The following is a 26,073-nucleotide window of genomic DNA, read 5'->3' on the forward strand; positions in this document are numbered from 1 at the left end:
AGAAAAAATGACTCGTACTTCCAAGTTAGGTAACATGGACTTAATCAAAACTATAAGGCGCTGAGAAGACTGGTGAGAAAATAAGTGTCAGAAGGTAATTACCCACACACCACAAAGGACACAGCAGATCAAACCTTCTCCTTCAACTACAGATGCTCCCTGGTCTGCCAACCCACACTCATACCCTGCCGTGCAGTGCAGTGATGCTGGATTCAGAAATAGAATGCCCAATCAATCCCCTTGGCCTAGTAGGCCTGTAGGCTGATAATATATAATTATTATTATATGTAATCAGCAATATACAACCCTACAGTACCCTGTTGTACGAGTTAACATCAATGTTTCACAAAGCACAAGGAAAAATGAAGGTGGTAGACAGCTAACAGGCAGGCGGTCAGAGAGCCCTGGAGAGAAAATCCAGAGGTCAGAAAATAGCTCTGAGCCTTGGGCAGGATCCTCCTCAGTACACGAGGGAGAGCCCACAGACCACCCCCCCTCCTTTGCAGTGCTACGAGGACGGGACACTGGTTCTGAATAATTCTAGCAAGGTACCTGGAACCTAAGAAGGTCCAGGACAGGAAGGTCCTCAGCATGCGTGGAGACCCCCAGGGCTCAGCACAGGCCTGGAAGACTCAACCTCCAGGCTGAACCAGAACTAGGCTGAGAGCCTTCCTGACCCGCAAAGCTCCCCAGTCCAAGCTGAAGTCACTTCCAGAGCAGGGTATGGCAGAAAGAAGACGTCATCAGGGAATGCATGGAACTGGGTCTGACCCTGAACTGTGCGAGAAGTTGTCTTATTTTCCTCATTTGAAATCACGGGTAGCTCATATCACCTGACCTGCACGACTGAGGGTGGAAGAAGACGGGCTCACAACAGGCCCTGTCCACTAAGACCCGGGGTGGTGACTGGAAAGTAAAGGCAAGGCATGACCAGGCTGAAATGAGCCCCCACAATGGCCGCAAGCACGGGACACCCACCCAGCCAGGGCCCCACACACAGGGCAGGTGTTTCCCCAAAAGGAACACGGCCCTGGGGAAGCAGTTTAGGGAGAAAAACCAACAATCAAGAGACGAAAATCTGACCTCTGACTTAAGAAAATTAAAACAAAGACCAAAGTTTATTTGGCAAAATTGTAAAAGTCAGAAATTGAAAGCATAGTAAGTACATAATAATTAGAATGGTACTTCTATGGGGACAGGATATTATAAACCCTTCTATAAACCAGGTTCCCAAGGAGGCCACAGAGCCACATGGCGGAGACCAGCCTCTGAGCCGCTCAGCCAGGTGGGACCCCTGACCCACCACATTCCCTGGGGTTCTAAGCAACTTACACCTGCCAGGCCTTGGGGGGAGGTACCTCTCCAAGGACAGACTGGCAGCCACCGGAAAACTGACAAAAGAGATGCAACAGGAAGTGCACATCACAGTATCAAACTCACTGGGAACAATCAGATAAAACAAGATTCAGAATATTCTACATGAGAACAAGTATGACTCTTCAAAATGCCAATGTCACGGAAGTCAAAAAAGGGGGACGCTTTTCTATATTGAAGGAGATGAAGGAGACAAGACAACCAAATATAATGCACAATCCCAGACTTTTACAAAGCAACAAAGACATTTTGATACCAACTGTGGGAGTTTTCAATGTGGTCTCAAAGCTACGTGACACTGTGACAATGGTTACCATCCTGGCTGTGCTGATGGAGTGTGGGTTATGGAAGACTGGGTTACATAAAGGTTCTAATTAGGTTCCATATAGTTTCCATATAAAGATCAGGCATTCAAGCACCTATGTGGCAAAACATTAGTAGCTGGTGAATCTGGGTGAAAGACATATATTTGTTCATTTTCTTATTCTTTCAACTACTCTGTAGGTTTGAAATTTTTTCAAAATATAAAGTTGAAAGAAAACCTCGAATCTTCATTTCATTGCTCTGGAATCAGGATGTAAGAGCCACCTCACAGGGTCACACAAGACTGAACGAGAAACTCTGTGCACCGAGTTTCCCGCTCGGCGCTGGCACACTCAGAACCACGGACGGTGTTTCCAACCATGTTCCCTGGGGGAAAGAGATGCTCCTCTGTCCCTAGCACCGGCTTTGAGGGTGCGGCAGGACCGCACACAGCTGGCTCAGACTGATGTGGTGTGAATGGAAGTGACACGTGTCGCTCTCAGGCAGGATCTCTGGGAATGCTCCACCCCTCACCACGTGCCCTTCCCAGTGTGAGCACAGACTGAAGGGGAGGCTCATGAGCCTGGAGCTTGAGTGGCCTCCTGGGCTTTGTGACCCAGGCCAGATGTGAGCAGAACTATTTCCCCTCACAAGAAGCCACTAAGTCGCTGGGATTGTTTGTTACTACATAGCACAATCTAGCCTGTGCTATGACAGGATGACCACATAAAAGAAAGAGAGAAAAGAAGACAAGACGGTTAAACCTCATAAAACATGATTCCTCCACAGTGCCATGTGCCCTCCAAGGCAAGCTATTTAACCTTCCTGGACCTTGGTTTCCTCATGGATGAAAGCAGGATAATAGCACCCAACTCACAGCTAATATGAACATGAAATGAATGTTTAAAAAAATACTTAGACCCCAAATCAGAAATATCAGACTTAGAAGACTGACGCTGAAAATATCAGAGATTTGATGATGGGCATAAAATCATGGAAGTGAGAGCTTCGTACACGGTATGCCCTCGATGATCAGCTGCTCTCACCCAACCATGTCACTACAAATATACTTAAAAGTAGAAAAAGGAAGATAAACACAGCATGGTTAAATGGCTTCTTTCTAAAATATTAGAACTGGTAAGATTTAAAGAATTTCCTTCTTTATGCTATCCTACTATTTTTGAGCAAACATATATTGACTTGTTTATAAAACACTATTTTTAAATAGAATGCCAAGTATTAATACTAGTTGACATTTCATAAACCACTGTTGACATTTCATAAATGACACCCTTATTATTTTCTTCTTGTAAAAACAGACTGCAATTTAGAATTATTTCTATAATATTTGTTATTTCAGGAAGATTTTTCAGGGAAACCTGTCACCTTTTATTTAAACTACAGCTCTCCTAATTCATTTTTTTTTTTTAAACAACCAAACTTCAAGTACCACTTGTGAAAAAACCTCTTCCAAAACCTCTGAAGTAGTTGTATTTGGGAAAGATTCAAACTAATCTCACAAGGCAGTTCTTAAGTTCATTTTCCCAGTAGAGGGGAACGGCTTTCTTTGCTTACACAGTCTCTGAAATGGATCAATAAGCTTGGTGGTATTTATTGACGGTATCGTCAAGGGTCTTCCGTGGATGTCTTCCTAGGGCCTCCAATGTTTTTCACATTTTAATTAAGAGAAGGGGCAGCCTGCACTCAGGAAATATGTCCAGCTGCTGTGTTACCTGGGCTCTATGGATGAGTTGGACCCACCCCCACAGTTGACTCAGCAGTGACTATGGACATGCTCATCTGCCACAGGGGAAAGCGATGCCTGCCTTGCTGTCTTCCTTGTGCTCTCCCAGTCCAGGGGTCACTTACTGTCATCCAGTGGCATCTTTCTCTGAGGGGCGACGGCATTGGGTTTCAGGTTGCGATAGTCCCGAGACAGTGCAGAGATGAGACTGGCGTGGTTGACGGAGCGCACGGGCCACTGCTGCTCGCTCTCAGGAAGGTTGGGCCATGGAAGCAGTAAGATATTGGAGAGCGCTCGGCACACCAGCACCTGGGCCTGCAAGAGACCCAAAGGCACCGTGAGGTCAGAGACCAGAGTAGACGGCCATGCCTGACCGAGCTTTTAGAAGCCTACCTTAGAGCTTAGTTACCAGGCTCCTTTTTTCATAACTTAAGTGCAGTCTGCAGTCCACCTCCAAGGTAACCCAGGCAGGGAAAAGAAAGGCAGAAATAACCCCCCATGTCAGTCCAGCAGCCCCCAGGGCTGCCCTCAAGAATCCTTACTGGTGCTCACACTTCCCCTCCAACCCGGCACCTGGGCATTACAGAGGTAAAAGTCCCACTGAGGACACAGCATCTAGCCAGGACCTTGGCAGCTCCTTCTGACAGTCTTGGAGAAGCCACTTAGAACAGGGCTGCGAGGGGACTCCTCAGCAGGAGCGCACGTGCACACACTCTAAAGAACCTGCCCCACCCCCTACCCCACCCCATTCCACTTCTTTTTCTAGAGAATCACTTGCCTGGAGCTTCTCAACCCACAAACAACGCAAACTAGAATGGTTTGAACTAAAAAGTACACAAAGAGGATTCGCATGACGTTGGCCAAATCATGAGACTTCAGAGCAGCAAGACCTCTCTGCATGTCGGGAAGACATTTCCACACCTGCACTGGCACTCAGTTGGCCTCAGAAAGGGAAGGAGATGAACCCCTGAAGTGTGCCAGTGTTGGCATGGCCTGTAAGCCGAGAGCGCACACAAAGCCTGCCTCTTCTTCCTCTGCTTCCCTGGATCTGAGCCACATGTTGTGGGGATCCCAGGGTGTCCTGGGTCTCACCTTATCAACAAGTCGCTGGGCAGAGGCATCCGTGATCCTGTTGAACACCTTCTGCACTGCAGGAATGCTGATCAGAAAGACAGGCCGCACAGTGGTGGCTAGTGAGACCAGTAAGTGGCACGCAGAAAGCAGCAGCTTGTCTTGGACCTGGAAAAGGAGAGAACATGTGAGTGCACCACATGTCCTAGGGGACTGGTATTTGAGGCAGCCACAAACTGAACTCAGTTCTTGGCTGCCAAATCATACCAACAAGGCTCTATCTCCAGAATTCTTCCCAAGATAACTATCAGCAACAAGGTTCCTTCTTCTTTGCCACCTCCATAGCTCCTGCCCTCGAGCCAGTATTAATTCTTCCAGACTCTTCTTCACTGTAACTGGTATCTCTGAACTCAATCAATTCTTAAATTCTTAGCTCAAGAATCTACATGGATCCCTGAGAGCTGTCACATCACAAGGCACACTCCCTGGTATGGCATCTAAGTCTTCCCACTTCAAACAATGTGGGATTCCTCAGCTCACTCCTCTGGCTCCCACCAAGCCAAGACTTCCCTCAGCCCTTCCTGTCTGTGCTTCATCAATCAACTCATCTCACCCGCTGCTTTGACCTCCACATGCCTATCAAAAACTGAGTGTAGGTATCACTGTCACTTTCAAATTAGCAAAAGAGAAAACCTGGGAGTGGGGGGGGTTAGGGATTGAACCTGGGGCCTTATGCATGTTATGAACATGTCCTGCCACTGACCTATACGCCCAGCCCCAAGAAAACTTTTTATAGATAGGACCTAATGCTGGTAAGACTGTGATGGCCACAGCATACCAGAGTCAAGGCACGCAGAATTATTTAGGAAAGAAATATCACTATAATTTCCCAGAACCACAAAATATTCCAACTTTTAACACTATGATCTCTACTTACCTAAGGAAATGATCTAAAAGGCTAAAGCTACATTCATGAATGCATGCATCTCAGAATTATCTAATTTTTTTTTTCTTTTAAATGGAGGCAGCCATAAAGTCCAGGTCAATTATGAAATACACTCCTAAGGGGATTTTACAGCTCTTTTACAAATTATAATTATAAACACAACACAAATTTATAGAAAAAATACATTATTATTATTAAAACAATACATTGTTAAAAGTGGTACAAAATGCTATGCATGATTAAAATTACATTAAAAAATTAAGAAAAGTAAGCATCTGTATAGTCTAGTAACAAACTGGAAGCCTTCTTGGAGGACAAACTTCCTCCAGACATAACATCTAACTCAGTAATCCCACTTATGGGAAACCACACCCACTAATGTATACAGAAAAATGGACCATAAGGAGATCCTTTCATCAACAGAAAATCATAATAAATCCCACAAAAGAAAGCACTGGCCAATGTGAAAAACTGCAGTTGTTCTATGCCTATTTTTTTAAAAAAGCAGGGGCCATCTCCAGTTACCTACAAACTTTTACTTATGAATGTAAAATAGAAAAAAGTCTAGAATAATATACAACCTGCAGCTGACCGTGCTGTCCCTGGGAAGAAAGTGTTTTAAGGAAGGGATTAAAGAAGGCAAAATTTCTTACTCTGTGAACATGAACAATATGTTACTCACAATGAGAATGCATCATGTGGGACTAAAAGAATTAAAATTTACCTGCATTACCTGGGTGCACGTGGACTACTACTATGGAGGACACGAGCTAGCTGTTTAAATCAGAATTATCCGTTGAACTTTGTTTAATATTTTGATTTTGTAGTAAACAAATCATAGACAGAAGGACAGAGAATTAGATAAAAGGCGTGGTCTTCACTATTTCAAACCTTGGTGTTGATCAGGGGTGTGATGGCATCCATGGTGGTAGAGACGAGTGTCACAAACTGCTGCGTGTTCTGCCGATGGGCTTCGCTGCAGTACTGTGCTAACCAGTGGGAGTAGGCCTGGAGAGCAGCCAGGGACTGAGCATGCCTGCGAAAAGGAAAGAAGACGCGGTCCAGAGGGTCAGATGAACATTCATAAAACTTGTTCCCACAGGAGATAAGAATTCAACCTGATAGCTGGGCATAATGGTGCCCACCTGAAATCCCAGCTACCTAGGAGGTCAAGGCAGGAGGATCACAGGTTCACAGTCAGCCTCAGAAACTTTAGACCCTGTCCCAAATAAAAAGGACTGGGGATGTAGCTCCATGGTGAAGTGCCCCTGGGCTCAAAAACATCAGTACCCAAAAAACAAAAACTACCCACTGTGCTGGCTGTCCCTGGACATGGCAACAACATGGAAACCATTTACCTGCTCATAAAGGACCTATTAGTGATAACGAACATCCATAGCTGTAGCCTAAGATTCAGGTAAATACTAGGTATTGCAGTTTTATAAATAAAGCTTTGACCTAAGATCCCAAAGCTTAAGTTTCCATCACACCACACATCTGGCTAGAGAATAACTGAGGCAGCAAAGACTCTGGTTTTGCAAAGGATGAACTGCATCTGACATATGATAAAATATACATCACAAAAGCTCATAATTCTTCCAAGATAACACCAGACCATGCCATACACCTAAGTGTAACCTCTCCTCTTCCTGTTAAGAACTATAGAGTACTCTGTGTAAGGTGATACTTTTGAGATGACCTAATTTTAAAAGATCGATCAACATGGAATAATTTACTATCACCCTTATTTCTTCTGGATGATCCAATGGCCCGGTCTCACGTCAGCCCCACACGTCCTTCTCACACGTTCTCAACACTTGCCCCATGCTTCCCCACTCAATGATGAACAGGATTCTCCAGGATCGCCCCGCCCCAGACTTGGACCGTTTCTCCAAGGAGCTCTGGCTCTTATGCTGGAGACACTACTTTAAAAATGGAGATGGGGGTAGGCATGAGAGGTGCACTGCTGAGGGATGTCACAGTTTCTGGAACCTCTCAGTAGACACAGGACAAAGGTAGACATATGATTGGGGGAGCTATTCTAGATTATCTGGGGCAAATTTAACGTGTAGTTCACGATTAGTTAGATCTTCAATCCAAAAAATTATATATACATAAAGGACAAATGGGGAAATGTGAATCTGGACTATCAAATTATATTACTGTATTCATTAAATTTATTAATTTATTAAGTGCTGACAATGATATTATGATTATGTAGAAGAATGACCTTATTCCTAGGAAACACACGCTAAAGGATTTGTGGGTGAAGTGACATGTTATCTACAATTTATTTTCAAATGGCTCAGAAAAAAAAAATGAGGGCATCTATTCTGTTTTTACCATATTCTATAGGTTTGAACTTTATCAAAATAGGAAGAAAAGGTTCATATATATACATATATATATATATATATATGCATGCCAATCAAGAGTTTGAAATTCAGAGAGACCAGGCAGTTATTTTATATTTTATATTCAGAATCCATTGATCATTTTACCTGAGTTCTAAGCATCAAAACTAAATAGGAAGGACATCAAAGTCAGTTTTTGAAACCCAAGAATCTCAGTCAGTCTACCACATTTGGAGCGTCTTACGGCTGAATAAGGCGAGGTGGTGGGGGTGCTCTCAAACTTCCTGAAACTGTAAGCTGGGGAGTTCATGAGCAAATTGGTGTCTCACCCAGAGGATGCATCACAGCTTCCTCTAATTCTCAAAGTGGAAAGTAATAACTAAGGGAAAAAGTTTAAGACCACAGTATATAGATTCTTCTTAAAGTTCACTTGTTTAATGTGCAGCTCAAGAATGCTCTACAACAGGAATAGCAGCCTTCTCTGTCTCTCTGTAAATACAGTGCACGTGTCTTAGGCTTTGCAGGCCAGACTGTCGCAACTACTCAACTCTGCTGCGTGTGAAACAGCCACAGGTGATATGCAAATGACAGGGCAAGGGCCTGTTCCAATAAAACTCCTGTTAAATTAAAAAAAAAAAAAAAATTCCAGGAGGCCATTGTTTTGGGCTAAGCTCCTGCACTAGTCCAACAGCCCAGGCTAAAAACCATAATGCAGTCACTCAAGCTCAAGTTCCACACCACCAGGCTGAAACTAAGCTATTTACTCTGCCAGTCCTAGAATTCAGGATTAGACAGAACAGCCAAATTCCCCAAACAAGTCAGTTTCAAATGGCATGAAAATGAAGTCCCTCTGACTTAATCTTTACACAAAAAGGCAATCTGAAGTGAACCAGTTATATTTCTATTGTTCTGTGTTCTTGTCCCAGCTTTACAGGGAAGGTAACTTTGAAATGACCAATCCCCTTTTTGTTTTTTGCTTCTGTTTTCTTTAATCCTTTCTATATCTACTAAACCAATGTTCTCTCTTTGTTCTCCCTTAAACAAAGATGCTCTTGTTGTTCTAATGGATAAACCCAAAGCACTATCCTAGAAAGGTACAGGAGAATACTTGGGGAGCACATTCCCTCAGGGATTCTGATTTGGTAGGATGGTGTAGGCATTTGTTTGATATTTGCATATTAAACTTCAGATTATTTTGAAACAAGACATCCAGGAACGGTCACACGAGGAGGAGGGTCTCTTGCTTAACTCCCTGGAACGCTTATTCTATTTTATGGAATTAAGTATGGCCTGATTCCAGAATCCAAAAAAGGCAATTAAGATATTTAACTTGTTGTCATTCTGTCCTCGGAAACTATTTACAGAAACAAGCCGGGGGGCAACTGTGGTACTCTACTCTAGTGTGAGCCACTTGATCAGGACAGACTCTGGGACAGGACCCACCTCAGCCCCGGCCCTCTATCCTGACCATGTCTCTCTCTTAATGGCTTCCCATGTGTACAGTCCTCAAAGTGTGGTCCTAAGAATTTGAGGGTACAGAGAAATAAAGACGAACTGAATCTAAAGAGAGAAGTGCCCTTAAACCTTTGGAATGCAAAACAAGCAGGTCCTGAGTGAGCCAGCCAGTGTCCTCAGCCCTCCTTGTCTGCAGAAAGTAGCACCAGGAAGCAAGGACAACAGCTAAAGCCAGGGAAATCAACAGAACCTGACCTCAGTCCAGCCCTAGCCACTGTCGCATTGTAAGTGTTAACACCCCAGACCCAGAGGTGGCCTCACACTCTGAAGAGCCTGTGCTCTCTTCCTTCAAGGTATAAACCTTGATTTCCTAAATAAATCTGTGTGGCTTGGTATCTATGTGTGCTCAGATTCTTTTCCTTCATGTGGGTCAAGGAATCTGTCATTCTGAGTTGAGGTTCCCTTCTCTAGGACTTCCTTGGGCCCTCCTCCTCTTATGACAGTCCCTGGATGTCTTGTTTCAAAACAATCTGAAGTTCTTGTTTAATATGCAAATATCAAATAAATGCCTACACCATCCTACCCAAATCAGAATCTCTGAAGAAGTGTGTTCCCCTAGTATTCTCCTGTACCTTTCTAGGATATTATGATACATGTGTTTTGGTTAAAAGAGCATCTTTGTTTAAAAATATTTGGCCTTTCAGCCAGGCACAGTGGTGCACAAGTGTAATTCAAACAGCTCAGGAGGCTGAGGCAGGAGGAGCAAGTTCAAAGCCAGCCTCAGCAATAGTGAGGCACTAAGCAACTCAGTGAGACCCTGTCTCTAAATAAAATACAAAATAGGGCTGGGGATGGGGCTCAGTGGTTGAGTGCCCCTGAATTCAATCCCTGGCACCAAAACAAACATCGACAACAACAACAACAAAATATTTGGCCTTTTGTCCTGGGTTCCTCCAGTCCCTTCCAAGTAGTGAAACACAATCTCCTGTTATTGGTAACAAGCCCTCTCAACACCCCTGAGCAAATGTTAAAATAAGGGGATTTCTGGAAAATCCCTAGATGGGCACAGGATGGAACCTAGCTGTCAGGGGAACCTTTTGCTCAGAGGGTTGAAGCTCTGAGTCTCACCCCTAAGCTTTGGGAGGGAAGAAGAGAGTGGAGGTCACTCTGATGATTCAGTCACACACTTACACCTCCTAATGAGGTTCCCATAAAAACCCAAAAGCACTGGGTAGAGGCTCTGCCAGCTTCTAGAGAACCAAACGCCTGAGGGCTGGAGGCTCCTGCAGGGCAGCTGTGCTCTTCCCCATCCACCCCGCCGCCCTCTCATCCGGGGTTCCTGGGTCTATTTTGTAATACCCTGTACAAACAAGTAAACCAGCAGCCTAAGGGTTTCCCTGAGTTCTGACCAACTCTAGGCAAATTCTGCAAACCAGAAGAGGTTGGGGTAACCTCAACCTGTTGCCAATTGGGCGGAAGCACAGGGAAACAACCTGGAGCTTGTCTCTAGCATTGGAAAGAAGGACACGGAGGGGACAGAACTGGGAACTGAGTATGACCTGTAGGATCTGACACTATTTCCAGGTGGTGTCAGACTAAATTAAATTATGAGGACAGCCAGCTGGTCTCTGCTGCTTGTGAATGGGGAGATACATCCACCCCACCCCTCATCTGGCCTCAGAAGCATCTTGGGAATTAAAACTGCTGTTTTTTCCCACACATCTCGGTTTCGGTGAATAGGCTCTGGGCAGACTGATATTCATGGCATTTAAGGAGCTCCCGTGTCAGTCCTGCGGACCCTCCCAGCCTCTCCTGCCACACAGTACTCACAGCCCCTTCACCACAGCTCTCAGCTGCCTGATGGGGAGTCCCCCTGCCCCAGCCACTCCTGCCCACCCCTCCTGTCCCCAAAACCCAACAATCCTTCCTCCAAAGTTCAAAGTCACTCCCCCCTTCTTGTAGCAGCTCCCACTCTTCCTATTTTCTATAAAATGATCTGGGGGTAAACGGTGCTTCCTGAGAAGGCAAAACCCCAAACTCCATACTTACACATCAATGAGGTCGGGCTTCAGCACCGATGGCACAGCAGTTTCAATGTTGTACAGTTTTATCTGAGATCCGTACAGAGTGACCTTGACCAACCTGTTGGCAAAGAGGCAGGTTAAGAAAGAACATTCAGCTTAGGAACTAAAGTGACAAAATTAACAAGTATCAACAAGGAGAAGCCCCAGGACATACTTTTCTTCCCCATACCAAAAAGAAAAAGAAAAAGAAAAAGAAAAAGAAAAAGAAAAAGAAAGGAAGGAGAGAGGGAAGGAGGCAGGGAAGGAGGGAGGGAGGGAATACATTATCATCAGACCTTCATTTTTTTTCCCCAAAGAAAATAATCTGTGATGTACATAAATATTTATATAACAAGCATTATCTACATTACTTAAAAGCAAAACAAATATCCAACACAAAGTATGTAATACAATATTCAATAAAAACTATGCTAGAGGTATATTTAATGACAAATGTTCAAGGTATTCAAAACGTGAAAAGGCTCTTATGTACACACACAGAGAAAATGTCCTAATTTTTCAAATATGTATCTGTTAAGGAAAAAAAGCCATCAGAATATGCTCTTGGTATCACTTGCTCTTAGGGGTAGGACGGAATAGGTAGAGTATGGATGATTATTCCCCCTCTATTTTTCTTTATTTCTATAATGAATTAACAATGCTTTTATAAATGAGAATAAAAAAATTTTTAAAAAGCAGACTTGTTCTACTGAAAATTTATCTAAATAGGTTGACAAAGACCTTTTTATAAAAATTTGTAATGTTAAAACCAACTTAAATTTGACTTAGAACTTTGTCTGACTAACAGTGCTGAGGATGGAACCCAGGGCCACTGCATACACTAGACAAGTGCTCTCCTGCTGAACCACACTCCCAGTTTTGTTTTTATATTTTAAAATGGTGGCTTTAATGGCAATATAATTATATCTCACCAACATATATGCCTTTTTTGTTGTGATACACTCATTGGTACCTTGTTTTTCTCCTGCGAGCATCTGAAAACTCTGTCCACATCAGTACACAGAGATGTTCATCATTCTTTCCTTTTGTTCCTACTTCAGTGTATTTATATGACATTAAACTATTTTCAATATTTTTTGCTATAAGTAATGCCAGGGTGAATATGTGTGCATGTCTGAGTCACTGCAAACTCCCATTCTTGTAAAATTACTTTTAAAAGAAAATGTATCAGATGGAATTACATGTAACAAAGAAAATGCAGTAAAATGTCCACTGCAGAAATCAGGAGGGCGGTAGCAATATAGGTATTCCCCATACAATTCTCTCAACTTTTCTGAAGGGTTGAAAATGTTTATAATAAAACACTGGAGGGCAGAGAGAGGGGAGAGCAAATGTTTTTAGGGTAAACAGAGGTCAAGTGAGCCCAGGATTGCTCAAAAGCTCACTGTATACAAATGAGCATTAAATACAGTAACCCACAGCCGGCTCCATGGGGAAAGTGCCTCTCTCCCCAAAGAGGAATCCCACAGTTGCTGAGGCCCTAGGCTACTCTGCATGGAAACCTGGGCACAGGGCCATCAACTGGGGAAGTGCTACAACGCCAGCTGCCTAGTCCCACCCTCAGGCAGATTCTGCAGATGTGAAGAGGGTCTGGAAATCAGCATCTCTACAAAGCGGCCAGGACTGATGCATGAAGGCCCACACCCTGGAAAACATTCCTGTCTGATTGGGAGAAAATGCAGGACTTTATTCAAACAGAAAACCACAAACTTCAGGGCTGGAGAGCATTCAAAAAGGGCACTTCCAGGGAGTCCAGAAAGTGAGGGTGAAGAGCCACGTTCTTCATTTGAAGCCCAAGAAAGTGTTGGCAATAACCAAGAATCAGAACTTACCTCTCAGTAAGCACCTACAATGTGATAAGGCACTATGTGCACCTACTATTTCTCCTGTTCCACACACTAAAAATGGACTTCTAAACGTGTCCCTCTTAACACATCTATATTTCACAGTTTTCACATTACGTTTGTTCTATGTGACTTACAAGTGAAAACACTGCTACTTACACTAAGTAGTAAGATTATGTGGCCACAGGAGAGCCTTCCCTCACACTTTGTTCTATATAAAGACAAAACAGTAAGCATCTCTAAGCAGTGCAGAAAGATGTATAAACAAGAACTTACAAAATACTAGCTTGGGATCTCTGCCAATCATCTCACTACATAGTTGACTGACAGACATTTTGATATTGCTTACAGAGTAATTCAAACAACCCGTCTCATCCCTGCTAAACATCAGTGGGAATGGGCCTCGTACAGGATGAAGAAGACAGACAATTGTGGAAGAGGAAAGGCTGTCATCTGAACTCAGGAACTCAGGAAGCTCATTAAAATTCCCTCTTATAAACCACGTGGACTCAGATATTTGCCAACTCTTGAGCCACAATTTACTCACCAATAAAATGGCCTGATCTCTCAAAGTGTAGAATGAAAAAAAAAAAAAAAAAACATTTTGAAAATGTCTTTCTATTGGATGCTGCTTTTATTATTATATTATCAATATTTATTATTTATTTAGTACTAGGGATGGACTAAACTTAGGGGTATTTTACTACTTGGCTACACCCCCAGTCCTTCTTTTTGAGACAGTATCAAGTTGCTGCAGGTCTCACTAAATTGCTGAGGCTGGCCTCAAACTTATGATCCTCCTGCATCAGCCTCCTCAGTTGCTGGGATTACAGGCACAAGCTACCACGACCAGCCTTTTATAAATTAATATCAATTTGCCTTTTAAGGGATTTAAAATTCTTAGTTATCTTTGCTTTTAAGCTAAGATTTAACAGTTAAAAATCTGGTGCACACGTAATTAAGCTCTTTGAGCTTGGTTTCCCTGTGTCTTACAGCAATAAGGATACTGTACCAAGGAAAGCAGCAGGTGCCTGGGCGTCAGGCTGGAGCCACATCCACCAGGTGGATCTAATCAATTCACTAGCTAGTCTGGAATGATCCAATCCCCTCTTACGTACAGCTGGCTTTTTAGCGTCCAGTGTGTACAGAGGACTGGTAGAATAAAATGCAGCTGGGAACATTTCTTCAAGGGACCTCAGGGGAAGCAGTTATAAAGATGCCTGTTGGTGAAAGGCTGAGACCAGCTCTCAGGCCAGGCCTCGGAGTCACCCAGCTTTAACTCCGTAGGACCCTGATGGGACAAGACTGACCAGGAAGAGCCCCATAGCTTTCATATCTGGCTATTAGGATTGTGACGCTGTCCCCTTAATGTGGCTTGCTCCTATGAGAAAAGTCATGGGGACCGACCTGCTCTGGTCCCTTCTGAGTTCGACCCTGTCTCCATATCTACACCTAAGACAGCAGTGGAAACATGGGCCAGGCTGTGGACTGCTGGATTAGACGCGAGACACTGTGCTAAGTGTCTTACCACAACAGGCCTGTAAGAAACGACCCCCACTCCACTTTACAGATGAGCAACCTGAAGTTCAGAGAGGTGAATGTGGCAGAGCTGGCACCAGAGGGGAAGTGTGCGGCAGGTGAAGCAGCTCTGCAGGAGGAGTGGCTCCTGGGGGCAGGCGGCCTACCTCTCCACCACCGTGAGGGCGTCGTTGAACCTTGCAGCAAACACATCCCCAATGAAGTACTCGGCCAGGCGGCCCACGGCCTGCAGCAGGGAGCTCAGGTCTCTCAGGGAGCAGTGCAGCCGCCGACAGTCATTCTCCGCTGTGATGTTCAACCTGTGTCCTGCAACAACACGCCACAGTTTGTCACAGTAAGAACACGCTTCAGTTAAGACAGAACAGCTCGTCCAGAGCAGCTGTGTGGGGCAGACCCAAGACCCCAGGACCCAGTGGGGAACAGCCCAGCTCCACCAAAGCCATCACCACACGCACTTCGGAACAGACTGCCTGGGGTGATGCCACAGACAAGAGCCTGACCTGGTTCCTCAGGATCCTCCCAAGATGTGGATGCCATTAGTTTCACATAATGAGGACTGGAGGGTGTGTGTGGGGGGGCAGTAATTTGCCCAACATGGGTTCTATCTCTAGGGCAGAGCTGGTGTTCTTAGCGAGGTGTGTGGCTCCAAACCTGCTGCCCTGCCCAGGGCCCCTCTCAGAATAAAACCCCCATGGCAGATAGCAATCCCCCACTAGAAGAACAGGGTGCATCCCATATTACGCCCAAAAGGTTTTTAGATGGCACAGACTAGAATAAAGAGCCAGGACTCGCATTCAGAGGACTCGATTCCCTGCCATTTTCCGGCTCCAACCTCACGAGCCCTTCCAAGTCTCAGTCTTCTCGTACTTAAAATGGAAAAGGGGCTAAACCCCATTCACTATTTTAAGGCTAAGTCAGAATGCATAAAGAAAACCTATAAACCACAGGGCACTGTTCAATGTCATGACTATCATGAATGAAGAACTAGGGATTTTCTAAGACCTGAAGTTTCTTACTTTTCGACAGATGTCCAACCTAGGGAGGGTGCTAAAATGAAGGACAAAAACATCCTTTATTCAGTCAGTCCCTTCTCCTCACTATGTCCACAAAGCAGAGAACAGTAAGGACGCAGGCTAAGGAGAGGCAGAGGCAGTATCAGTGAGCTCCCAGCCCCGCCCTTGAGCGCCCACAGCTCTCTTTCCAGATCTGCTCCCTCCTCAGCCATCCCAGGGTTTTACCTGTCACCAACCCTCTTCCCCAGGAACTCTACGACCACCTACCAGCCATGAAGACCCCCGTGGTGAAGGGCCACGCCCCCGAAACCAGCATAGCACCTTGTACTAGTGAGTGACCATAAGTGTATGAGTATTTTGGTGGCCATCTGTTATTTAAAGATGAACATAGACTGGAAGCACCTACTCAGAGGAAGCCAGCAAGAGAGAGACACAGACACAGACACACATACAGACACACACATAGAAACCGGTGATTGCAGCGGCAGCAATGCCCCGGACTCTACACGAACTTCCAAGCGATGAGGCCAGCAGTGGTGCCTGTGACAGCCATCAAAGGAAGACAAGCCTGAGAAGGGGACACTTTAGCTAGGGTGTTGTCACAGCAGGCCACAGCCCAAGGAACAGAATGAAAGAAGGAAAAAGTCAAGGAAGGGCATTACAAGGAGAAGCAGTGACAAAAATCAGCTCTGACCTGCCCCCAATTCCCCGCTTCCTCCTCCTCTGCTCCACAGGAATGGGGCAGCACCCTGGTGCAGAAAACAGCGTCCCCAGCCTTTCGGCAGCTCCACGGGGATGCTGGGTTGGCAGCTCAGAGAGCAATGGCTCTGCCAGCCAGAGCAGGGGAGGGCCAGGCAGACAGCCCACGGCGCGGATTCTGGTCATGAGGGAACACTGCCTTCATGAGCCAGAGTGAGATGGCCTGTCAAGTTAACAAAAGTGTCACAACTGCACACCTTCTGAATGCCAAGGTATAAGTGCAACCAACTCCCAGGGCCAACTTCTAAAGCCTGCTGCTCCTTCTGACCAAACCTTAGGGTTCTGTGAGATTTAAACTCTAATGAAAAAGACAACCTGCATAATGATGTCCATCACAGTCCACCACCCTTGCTAAGCCCCTGCCCCTACCTTCCCCTCCCACCCCTATCTAGAGTTTGACTATTCCTCCGTGCTCCCCCTCCCTACCCCACTATGAGTCAGCCTCCTTATATCAGAGCAAACGTTTGGCATTTGTTTTTTTGGGATTGTCTAATTTCACTTAGCACTATCTTCTCCAACTGCATCCATTTACCTGCAAATGCCATGATCTTATTCTCTTTTATTACTAAGTAATATTCCATTGTGTATATATACCACTTTTTTTTTAATCTATTCATCCACTGAAGGACACCTAGGTTGGCTCCACAGTTTAATTATTGTGAATTGTGCTGCTATAAACATTGATTTGGCTGTGTCCCTGTAGTATGCTGTTTTTAAGTCCTTTGGGTATAGACCGAAGAGTGGGATAGCTGGGTCAAATGGTGGTTCCATTTCCAGATTTCCAAGGAATCTCCATACTGCTTTCCATCCAAAATACATGTATGAAGACATGAATTGGGGGGCTGGGGATGTGGCTCAAGCGGTAGCGCGCTCGCCTGGCATGCGTGCGGCCCGGCTTCGATCCTCAGCACCACATACCAACAAAGATGTTGTGTCCACCGAGAACTAAAAAATAAATATTAAAAATTCTCTCTCTCTCTCTCTCTCACTCTCTCTCCTCTCTCACTCTCTCTTTAAAAAAAAAAGAAAAAGAAAATCACTTAAAAAAAAAGACATGAATTGGTGTGAACATACTTTATATACAACCAGAAACATGAAAAATTATGTTCTATATGTGTAATAAGAATTGTAATGCATTCCACTGTCATGTATTTAAAAAATAAAATCAACTAAAAAAAAAAAAAAAGCCAGACCCTCATGGTGGCCTGCCACCATTTTGCTCCTGAAGGTGTGCCCCTCCAGTGCTCACTAAAGCATCACTGCTCCATGATAAAAGAAAAAGGACCCCCTGGAATGGGGCAGGGGCAGGAAGAGGTGCGGCCAGGTGGTGTTCCAGGCGCAGCGCAGGAAGGCCACAGACTTGGACTTGGCGCCAGTAGCCCACACCCTCCTGCTCGAGCTCGTCCTCCTCTTCGAGGCCACTGGCTGGTCTCCTCTTCCTCCCTGTACTGCACACTCCGACCCTTAGGGATACTTAAGATCCAGGTTTCGAAGTATTTAAACATATAAAGGAAACACACCGTTTCTTTTAAAAAACAAACCAACAGCCCACCCTAAATTCAGCCTGCCCCTGAATACAGCCCCGAGCACTTCAGGGTTTGCTGCCCAAGCCCGTCCCCGCTGCCCCTTGCTCCAGCATTTCCCCTTCCTCTCTTGGCCCAGTCTCCCTTAGACACCTCACCTGAGCACTAGGGAGTTCAGTCTCCTGAGGGAGGCCTCCATCTTTGGACAATTTGGTCAAAACACAGGGAAAATGACTCCCTATCACTCTTCCTTCTCATCTCTGGTCCCACCCACTCCGTAGGCCACTCATCTAGTCACAGCCTGCTAGCACACGATGGGAAGACAGGCTGTCCTTCCAAAAACCCTTTGGGTTGGAACGCATTCTTGGGTCCCTTCCTTTTCCCGTGCTACCCTCCTCTGAGAACCCTGGCTGTCCTGACCAGAGAAGCACAGCGCCTGAAATGGAAGGGCCTGGCAGTGCTGTGTGTGTAAACTACTAGGTTAAACCTCTCGAAATTGGGAGATTGGGCCATTTCTGACTGAACAAACTGCATTCCAGGGCTGGGGATGTGGCTCAAGCGGTAGCGCACTCGCCTGACATGTGCGAGGCGCTAGGTTCCATCCTCAGCACCACATACAAATAAAGATGTTGTGTCCGCTAAAAAATAAATATTAAAAAATTCTCTCTTAAAAAAAAAAAAAAACACAACAAAACTGCATTCCACAGAATTCAATTAATACATATGTGCCCTCTATGGTTCCCGTTCTTGAGAATTACAGGTTCTTTTTGGTTTCATCTCCAAGGCAAACACACAAGCAGGACGTACCCCAAATCAATTCCCCAGCCTAGAAACCTACTGTCTCCCCCCAACTAAAATCACACAAAGCACCAACTAAGCTGAGGGGGATGTGAAAGCTACTCACACCTACCCACGTTTTCTGCTCTTTGGCTACGACTTAGACTGCCACCTCCAAAAGCACAGAACATGTGTGAAGTGGAACCTCGAGATGAGAATTCTGCTCTGCAGACTTACGCAGAGACATTTAAATATCCCATCTCCCATAAACAAAGTCATCTGCAAGTGTATAAAATGTGCTTCCAGAACACTCCTTGGCAGTCACTGCCAGGGAAGGGGGGTGGGGGGTCTTCAAGTTAAGCACAGCACAATGTTCTCATTTGGGGAAGGTGAGGGAGGGTAGAGGTATGAGAATCAGCACTGGAGGAATTCCACCCTGAGAGAACAAACAAATATTAAATGAACCCAAGCAGAACAAAGAAAATAAGTCGAAATCTTACATATTGCAGATGACGCAATCTCTTTGGCAAGAGCCTGCATGGCTGACCAAAAAAGTTGAAGGGTCGCTCAGCTAAAATACTGTTTCAGTGAGGAGGACCAGCAGAGGTCAAATGCACAATGGATATAAAGAGAAGAACCAATGAGAAGGTTCTATAACCCACACACTGTAGGAAAGACAGAACAGAGGACGACCTGCAAGAGCACAGGCACACAGCAAGTGATGGCCACATCCACACAACATGTTTTGCCCTGGTCTTTATGGTGGAAGCAAGAGGGTCAGCAGTTGTTGGGCAACAGCAAGCGCAGCTGACCTTCTCAATCAGATGCTCTAATGGGATCCAAGGGCGAGCTGGGTGACACCCCACAGCTTTCACTCTGGTAATAACACCACAAAGATCACAGTACCAGAAGAGGGCAAAAACTGTGGCTGACTCCCACCCACACAAGTTTCAGGAACCCAAGAATAAGGGCTAGGTGGAGGGTAAATGCAAATGGAAGGAGCGGGCCATCCCCTGACAGGGGAGAAGAGCACATGGTCTCTGCTGAGAAGCAAGGCAGTTATCTGAGGGAGTAAGCGGCCTGGGAACCAGGAACACTCTGTACTCAACAGTTTCAATTTTTTAATAGCCTCTGCCCTGGAAACTTGGCTTTTGAACCACTAAAACATGGGAGAATGCTTCGTCATGGATAAGAAAGCTCATTTTAAAACAGGAAATAAGTGTTTCTCTAGCCTGAGAGGTTTTGCACTAGAGTATGCACCGAGGATCATGGTGAGAATGAGATTTATGAACGACCTGGAAGAACCAAGTGCTCTGTGAAATTGCCAGTAAATGGGCTGCAACAAGAGCAGGTAGATGATATTTGATTTAGGAGGAAAATAAATCAGATTATCTTTCTAGAATGGGAAACTCTTCAGTTATCAGTTGTCTCAGAAAAAGGATTTAAGACTCACTGCAGATTTTCACTTCAAGACAGACTCTATAATGTAAAAAAGTCAACAATAACATTGAATGAGAAACTCACGGGTCAATGGGGTAGGGGTACCTGTTAATTTTTTCAACATATCAAGAATGTCTTTAGGGTCCAGAGTACATGCTAATTTGAATAATAGTCCTGAGGAAGAGAACACCTGGGTACATTAGTTCCAAGAATGGATTCTGGAAACATCTACAGCATTTATACAAAGTCAAATGATTTTCATAAGTTGAAATGTTTTATAGGAATGCTTGTTTTGAAAAGTGCCCTTTCAGAGTTATGTGTACACTGCTGTTACTCCATCCACAAAGCTGCGCCTGGCCCTGGGGAATGCAGAGTCCCATCAACCTCCTGGGGCCCACTGGGTCATTGAGAAGCTAATATAATCATGGAAACAAGCCACCACAGGCCATCAGGAAGGGCAGCCTCAGAAAAAGCCTCCCCTGGAGGCTCTGCCACAAATAACACGCTCACCCAGGAGATGGCTGCTGTCCAGGGAGCTTGGTGCCACTAAACAACAGTGACACTACAGAGAGGCAGGCTGCAGGCCAGGGGTAACTCCTGTAAGAAAATGCCACGTAGGAGGGAGAGGGGTATGAAATGGTGTCAAGACACGCACGACAGGGGTTGGGGATGGCACATGGGACTTAAAGTCACTGGTGTTTGTAGCTGGCAAAAAGGAACACCCAGCATGTCAATGTTTTATGGCTCCCCATTGTATCACCTTGGACTAGCATTAACCAGCTATGAGACTCTGGGTCAATGATATCTGTGAACATCAGTGTCCTCTTCTGTAAAACACAGGCACCGAGTAACAGCACGGACACCTCCAGGACAGCTGAGAGACATCTGAATACCAGTGCCTGGCGTCTAAGGAGTGCTCAACAAATGGAGGCTATTAATATAACAGCCAAGTGACAACAAGTGCTCAGTCTACATCCCAAGTGGGTGAGGACTCTAAACAGTGGCCCAGAGTCTTCCCAGCAGGCTCACAGGAGCACCTCCAGGCCACTGTAGCAGGAGAGCTGCTGAGCTCGCCGTCACCTCCACCATGACCTTGCCTGCTCTGACCTGCTCCTGTCTCTTGATTCTACAAACCAGAGAAGGAGCACATCTCGGGGAAGTCCAAGGCCATTTTCTTTTCACCCTATTTGTTATTTTAAAGGACGTAAGGAAATATTCTGGGGATTTTGGTAAGTCTTATCTCCACTCCAGATTAGCTTCTTTTCCACATGCTTCTTTGGAATACAATGTCATGAACTTATCATTACCTCCCCACAGCTTCACTATCATGAGTTTTTATAAGCGTTCTGTTTAGAAACAGGGGGAACTGGGGAGAGAAGGGGCCACAGTGGGGAAGTCACACATGACAGCAGGGGCAGTGGGAATTCAACACTGGTGCAATTTTTTAAATGTCTGATTACATTAGAAAATAAAAACCTGCTTACCTGACTCTGAAGTAACTACAAACTGCTGTAATCCCAAATACACTTCTAAATTGTCCTGAAGAACTGGGAACTGAAAACAAAGAAACAAAGTTTTAAAAAACAAAATAAAATGCACAGTTTAATAAAATTTTAACATTAAAACATTAAGTGCCTGTAGCCAGAGGGACAGGATAAAAGACTTTTCTCCAGGACCAGTCACATGCAGCTGAGATGAGAAGGCGCCCCCACCTCAGACACCCGCCATGCCAACAATTCCTATGGCCAAAACCACCAAGTAATAGAGTAAGAAAGAAAACAATATCTCGGTTTGTTTTTTGTTTTTAAGCAAAGCAAAGGATACTGGGGCATGGCTATTACATTCCAAACATAGACTATCAAGCCCCTAAATCATCTATCTATCCTTCTAGAGCTCTACTACAGGGTCATGTCTCCCCTCTCAAGGACAGAGAGATCAGGCACACCTTGTTAAAGAGCATGGCAAAGTGAAAAGATGGGCCACATTATTTGGAAGTCAGTTTCCCTTTCTAGAATGGGACAAGGAGACAACCAGAGATGGGTCTTTCTTTGCAAAGCAGCTATGTTCACCATCAAGATAAAAACAAAGACTTTTATGTGCCCCTTGTATGTGCCTAAGAGGGGCAGACAGCACGGTAAAATGGCTCTTTCCATAAAAAGACACAATACAGCCAGGCTGTATATGCAAAAGCTGAACCAGGAAGTTCTTGCCTTTGAAGAAGAGATGAATTTAATGACATCTCTTCAAATAGCAAGCACGACTCGGTGCATGCAATGCGTCCTTATGACTAAAGACACCAGTATACAAACACAGGCAGAAAGTGCTAGCAATTAGCCCATAGTAAGCTCTACAGAGTCTAGCTTTTCAGTAACGTCACTTTAAAAAAATAACATCTCCTCTGTGTGGCCCAACTACCTTCAAACTTCAATGAAGGTATTAAGACAAGAGTAAAATTTGTGTTCTATCCAAGACTAAACAAGGCTTCTAAAAGTTAGTTTAAAATAGTTTGCAAAATTGTTAACATTTGTAAAATTTGAGAGTTGGTTATGGGAGTTATTCTGTGTGTGTATTTTGTTTGTTTTAAAGAGGAGATTAAGGCAGACAGATAAGAGAAAGAAAGAAAGAAAGAAAGAAAGAAAGAAAGAAAGAAAGAAAGAAAGAAAGAAAGAGAGGGAGGGAGGGAGGGAGGGAGGGAGGGAAGGAAAGGAAAGGAAAGGAAGAAAGAAAAGAAAAGAAAAGAAAAGAAAAGAAAAGAAAAGAAAAGAAAAGAAAAAGAAAAAGAAAAAGAAAAAGAAAAAGAAAAAGAAAAAGAAAAAGAAAAAGAAAAAGAAAAAGAAAAGAAAAGAAAAGAAAGCCAGGCTACTGGTGTAGGAAAGTAAGAGGATGCTTCGTCCCCTCCCTCGTGAGTTACCAGGGTTGAGAAGGCATGTGTGGGAAGGAGCTCCATCACTTTGGCCACTACCTCCAAGCTCTGGCGTAAGTACCGCTGCCACTCTGTCTGCTGCTGTGGGGAAACAAAGGAAATCAATTCTCCCAGACAGGAAGAACCTCACCATCTTCCTTGCCAATCTCCCTTTTGCCTCAAATTCACTCTCAAATAAAATTCTGAAGAAATAACCAATAATGGAACCAGGTATTTTAAAAGGCCAAGTTAGAATTATTTTTTAGTCCAACAAAAATTGTTATGTTAATTTCATAACAAGCTGTTTTCTCAGAAGGTAAATGATCTACACAGAATAACCTACCTTTCCCTATGATCACAGGAGTGCAGATACCTAAGAGCCACTTGTGAAATGTCTGAGAGCCCTTTACATGGTTCCATCTGTAGGAATCAGTTGGTCACTTCACCTTCTGAGACAGTCCATTACCATGTATCTGAACATACTGACTACCTCAGTGTCACTCAAGGTGTGGCCCATAGATGGGCATCCCATCCCAAGGGCCTGTCAGCAATGCAAACTCTCTGGCCCCTACCCAGACCTCCAAAATCACTCCATTTTAAAGAAGCTGGCCCAGTGATTCTCATCCAAGCTAAAGGTTAAGAAGCAGTAGCCTAAATCAGTTAATAAGAAAGGAAACCCAAGTTTACCATGCACCTTCTGTGTGTCCTACACTCAACCAGCCCTGCCATATATGTTGCCACATGTAATTGTCAACACAAGTCAGTAAGGCAAGTCACTCCCCTTTGGGGTGATAAGCATAAATTATGGCTCAGAGAAACTTGATTCCCAGACCCTCCATCTGTTCCATGCCCAAAGCTGCAGGGATTCAAATTCAGGCCACCTGGTTCCAAGCACAGCGTTCTTGTTCTTCCTCCCAACCCAAATGTGGCTATCACCACACCACCATCACTCTAATTTCAAGAATGATAGCAATTACTTGAAAATTTTAAAGTGCCTGGTGGTTAAAAGAGAGGAGAACTGGAGTTGTGTTCTTAGAGACATTTTCCTTATCAATGTTGAACACACCAGCATCAATACATTCAAGATTATATCAAAAAGATATAAACTTAAGCTGGGGAAGTAGCTCAGTGGTAGAGCACTTGCCTAGCATGCTCAAGGCCCTGGGTTCCATCCCCAGAACTGCAAAACAAAACAAAATGAAAACAAAATCAGCCATACAACATATACTCAAAACAGACTTCCTTTCATTCTAGCCTCATCATTTAAATATCTCTTAAATTATTTCCATCAATATCCACTCAAATATTCTCTGTCACTGGGGATAGAGAGCAGAGTGGGGGGAGCAAGACAAGGGAAGTAAGGGTACAGAGTTCGCACTAAACCGCTTTTCACTACACACCTGTTTCTCTACTTGCATGTCTGGTCCAAACAGGTGGCCTGTACAGCAATTTTTATACTCAATGAGCCAAGAGACCAGTAGGAGATAAAAGAATTTCAAATGTATTTTGAAGTTTCAAATTCAATCGGTGATAGTACTCTGGTTTAAGAATTCTCCAGAGGAGAGGGTTAGAGGCTCCAAGTCTCCATACACATGACAATGATCAAGGGTCAATTAAGGCATGTCACTTACATCATCATCCAGAGTCTCATCATCCAACTCCTCTAACTGGGCCTGGTTGTATCTGAACTGGATTCGATTCAACACCTCTGTGAGCAAGAGGACCAGGGCATCTTCGTACCTATGTGGGAGGGGGAAACTCAACATCAGGTGAAAAGGGAGCTTTATTCCAGGAATTCAAAAAGGCCTCCTGCATTATGAAGGGAATGGTATCCACTGGGCTACCACCCACAAGAAGCATCTAAATAAATTGAATCCCCAATGCTTGGTTTATGGGTCAGCAAAGGCATGGAGAGTGGAACAGGAGCAGAGGTATTGCTTACTTAACTATGTAAATAGGCACCAAATATCTTCCTGATGTATCAACTCTTTTAATTATTACATAATGTCCTTCTTTGGGTGCTTAACATTTATCATGTCTGATACTTGTACAACTAGCCCAGCTCTTTTGTTTATTGTTTGCATGGAATATATTTTTCATTTTTTCACTTTCAACCTGTGTGCAATCTCTGCCTTTTAACTGGAGAATTTAATCCATTACATTTAATGTAATTGCTGATAAGACTTAAGTAGCAAAATGGAAGAAATGCATCTTCTCTTAAGTTCCTCAGTTCTTTGTTTCCTTTTTTCCCATTAAATAGATATTTTCTAGTATATCATTTTAAATACTTTGTCATTTCTTTTACTTACATGTTCCTGAGGGATTTCTTTTTTTAGCAATTATCCTGGAGATTATAGACATTATATATAAAAATCAATTAAATAATAATTCAATGCTTTAACAGCTGGGAAAGGTGTCTGTATCATCCATACTTTTCTGATGAGGAAACCAAAGTTAACAAAAGTAAAATAAATTGCCTGAAGTCACAAAGCTAGCTAGCCACTTTGGACTCAAAATCCCATGTTCCCTCTACACATAAACCACCAGTGGACTATGAACCTGTTCCACACAACTCCAAAACCTAACCTTGAGTCAATTTTAAGAAGACTCAGAAACTAAAAGCAGCAATGGGAAAGGCCCGGGGAAATCCTGACAGTCTGGTCTGTGTCTTTGGATCCCTAGGTTTGGATACTTTTCATTTGATAAAAACCTAACGCAGAGAACAACATTGCTACCACATGAGTCAACAAACAACTCATTTTCAAAAACAAATCATTGCCTAAATGCTTGCCTGTCCTGAAATGCTTCAGAGACTAGTTAAAGGACTGCTCCCACTCATAAAGCAAACAACAATACTAATCTACTCGCCATACTTTGTGACTCAAGGACTTAGGCTGTGCAAAAGCACATATCTCCTCGGCCTGTTAGGCTCTACCAAAAGGAAC

At 44.2% G+C, this 26,073-nt stretch overlaps 1 protein-coding gene across 3 annotated transcripts in view; it reads right to left on the minus strand.

Annotated features, from left to right (window-relative positions):
* XPO6 (exportin 6) overlaps positions 1–26,073 on the minus strand; it is a 107,882-nt gene that overhangs the window by 8,760 nt on the left and 73,049 nt on the right. For 2 of the 3 annotated variants that reach the window (XM_081299169.1, XM_081299171.1), the window contains 8 exons: positions 24,760–24,868; positions 23,138–23,230; positions 21,711–21,780; positions 14,861–15,020; positions 11,297–11,389; positions 6,330–6,474; positions 4,514–4,660; positions 3,547–3,736 (listed from right to left, as the gene is read on the minus strand). In XM_081299169.1, coding sequence (XP_081155295.1) covers positions 3,547–3,736; positions 4,514–4,660; positions 6,330–6,474; positions 11,297–11,389; positions 14,861–15,020; positions 21,711–21,780; positions 23,138–23,230; positions 24,760–24,868 — 1,007 coding nt within the window. The remainder of the gene's footprint in view (positions 1–3,546; positions 3,737–4,513; positions 4,661–6,329; positions 6,475–11,296; positions 11,390–14,860; positions 15,021–21,710; positions 21,781–23,137; positions 23,231–24,759; positions 24,869–26,073) is intronic. The other variant, XM_081299170.1, reaches the window with a different exon arrangement.

The sequence above is a fragment of the Spermophilus citellus genome (genome assembly GCF_964194105.1).
Source record: "Spermophilus citellus genome assembly, chromosome: 6".
NCBI classification, from domain to species: Eukaryota; Metazoa; Chordata; class Mammalia; order Rodentia; family Sciuridae; genus Spermophilus; species Spermophilus citellus.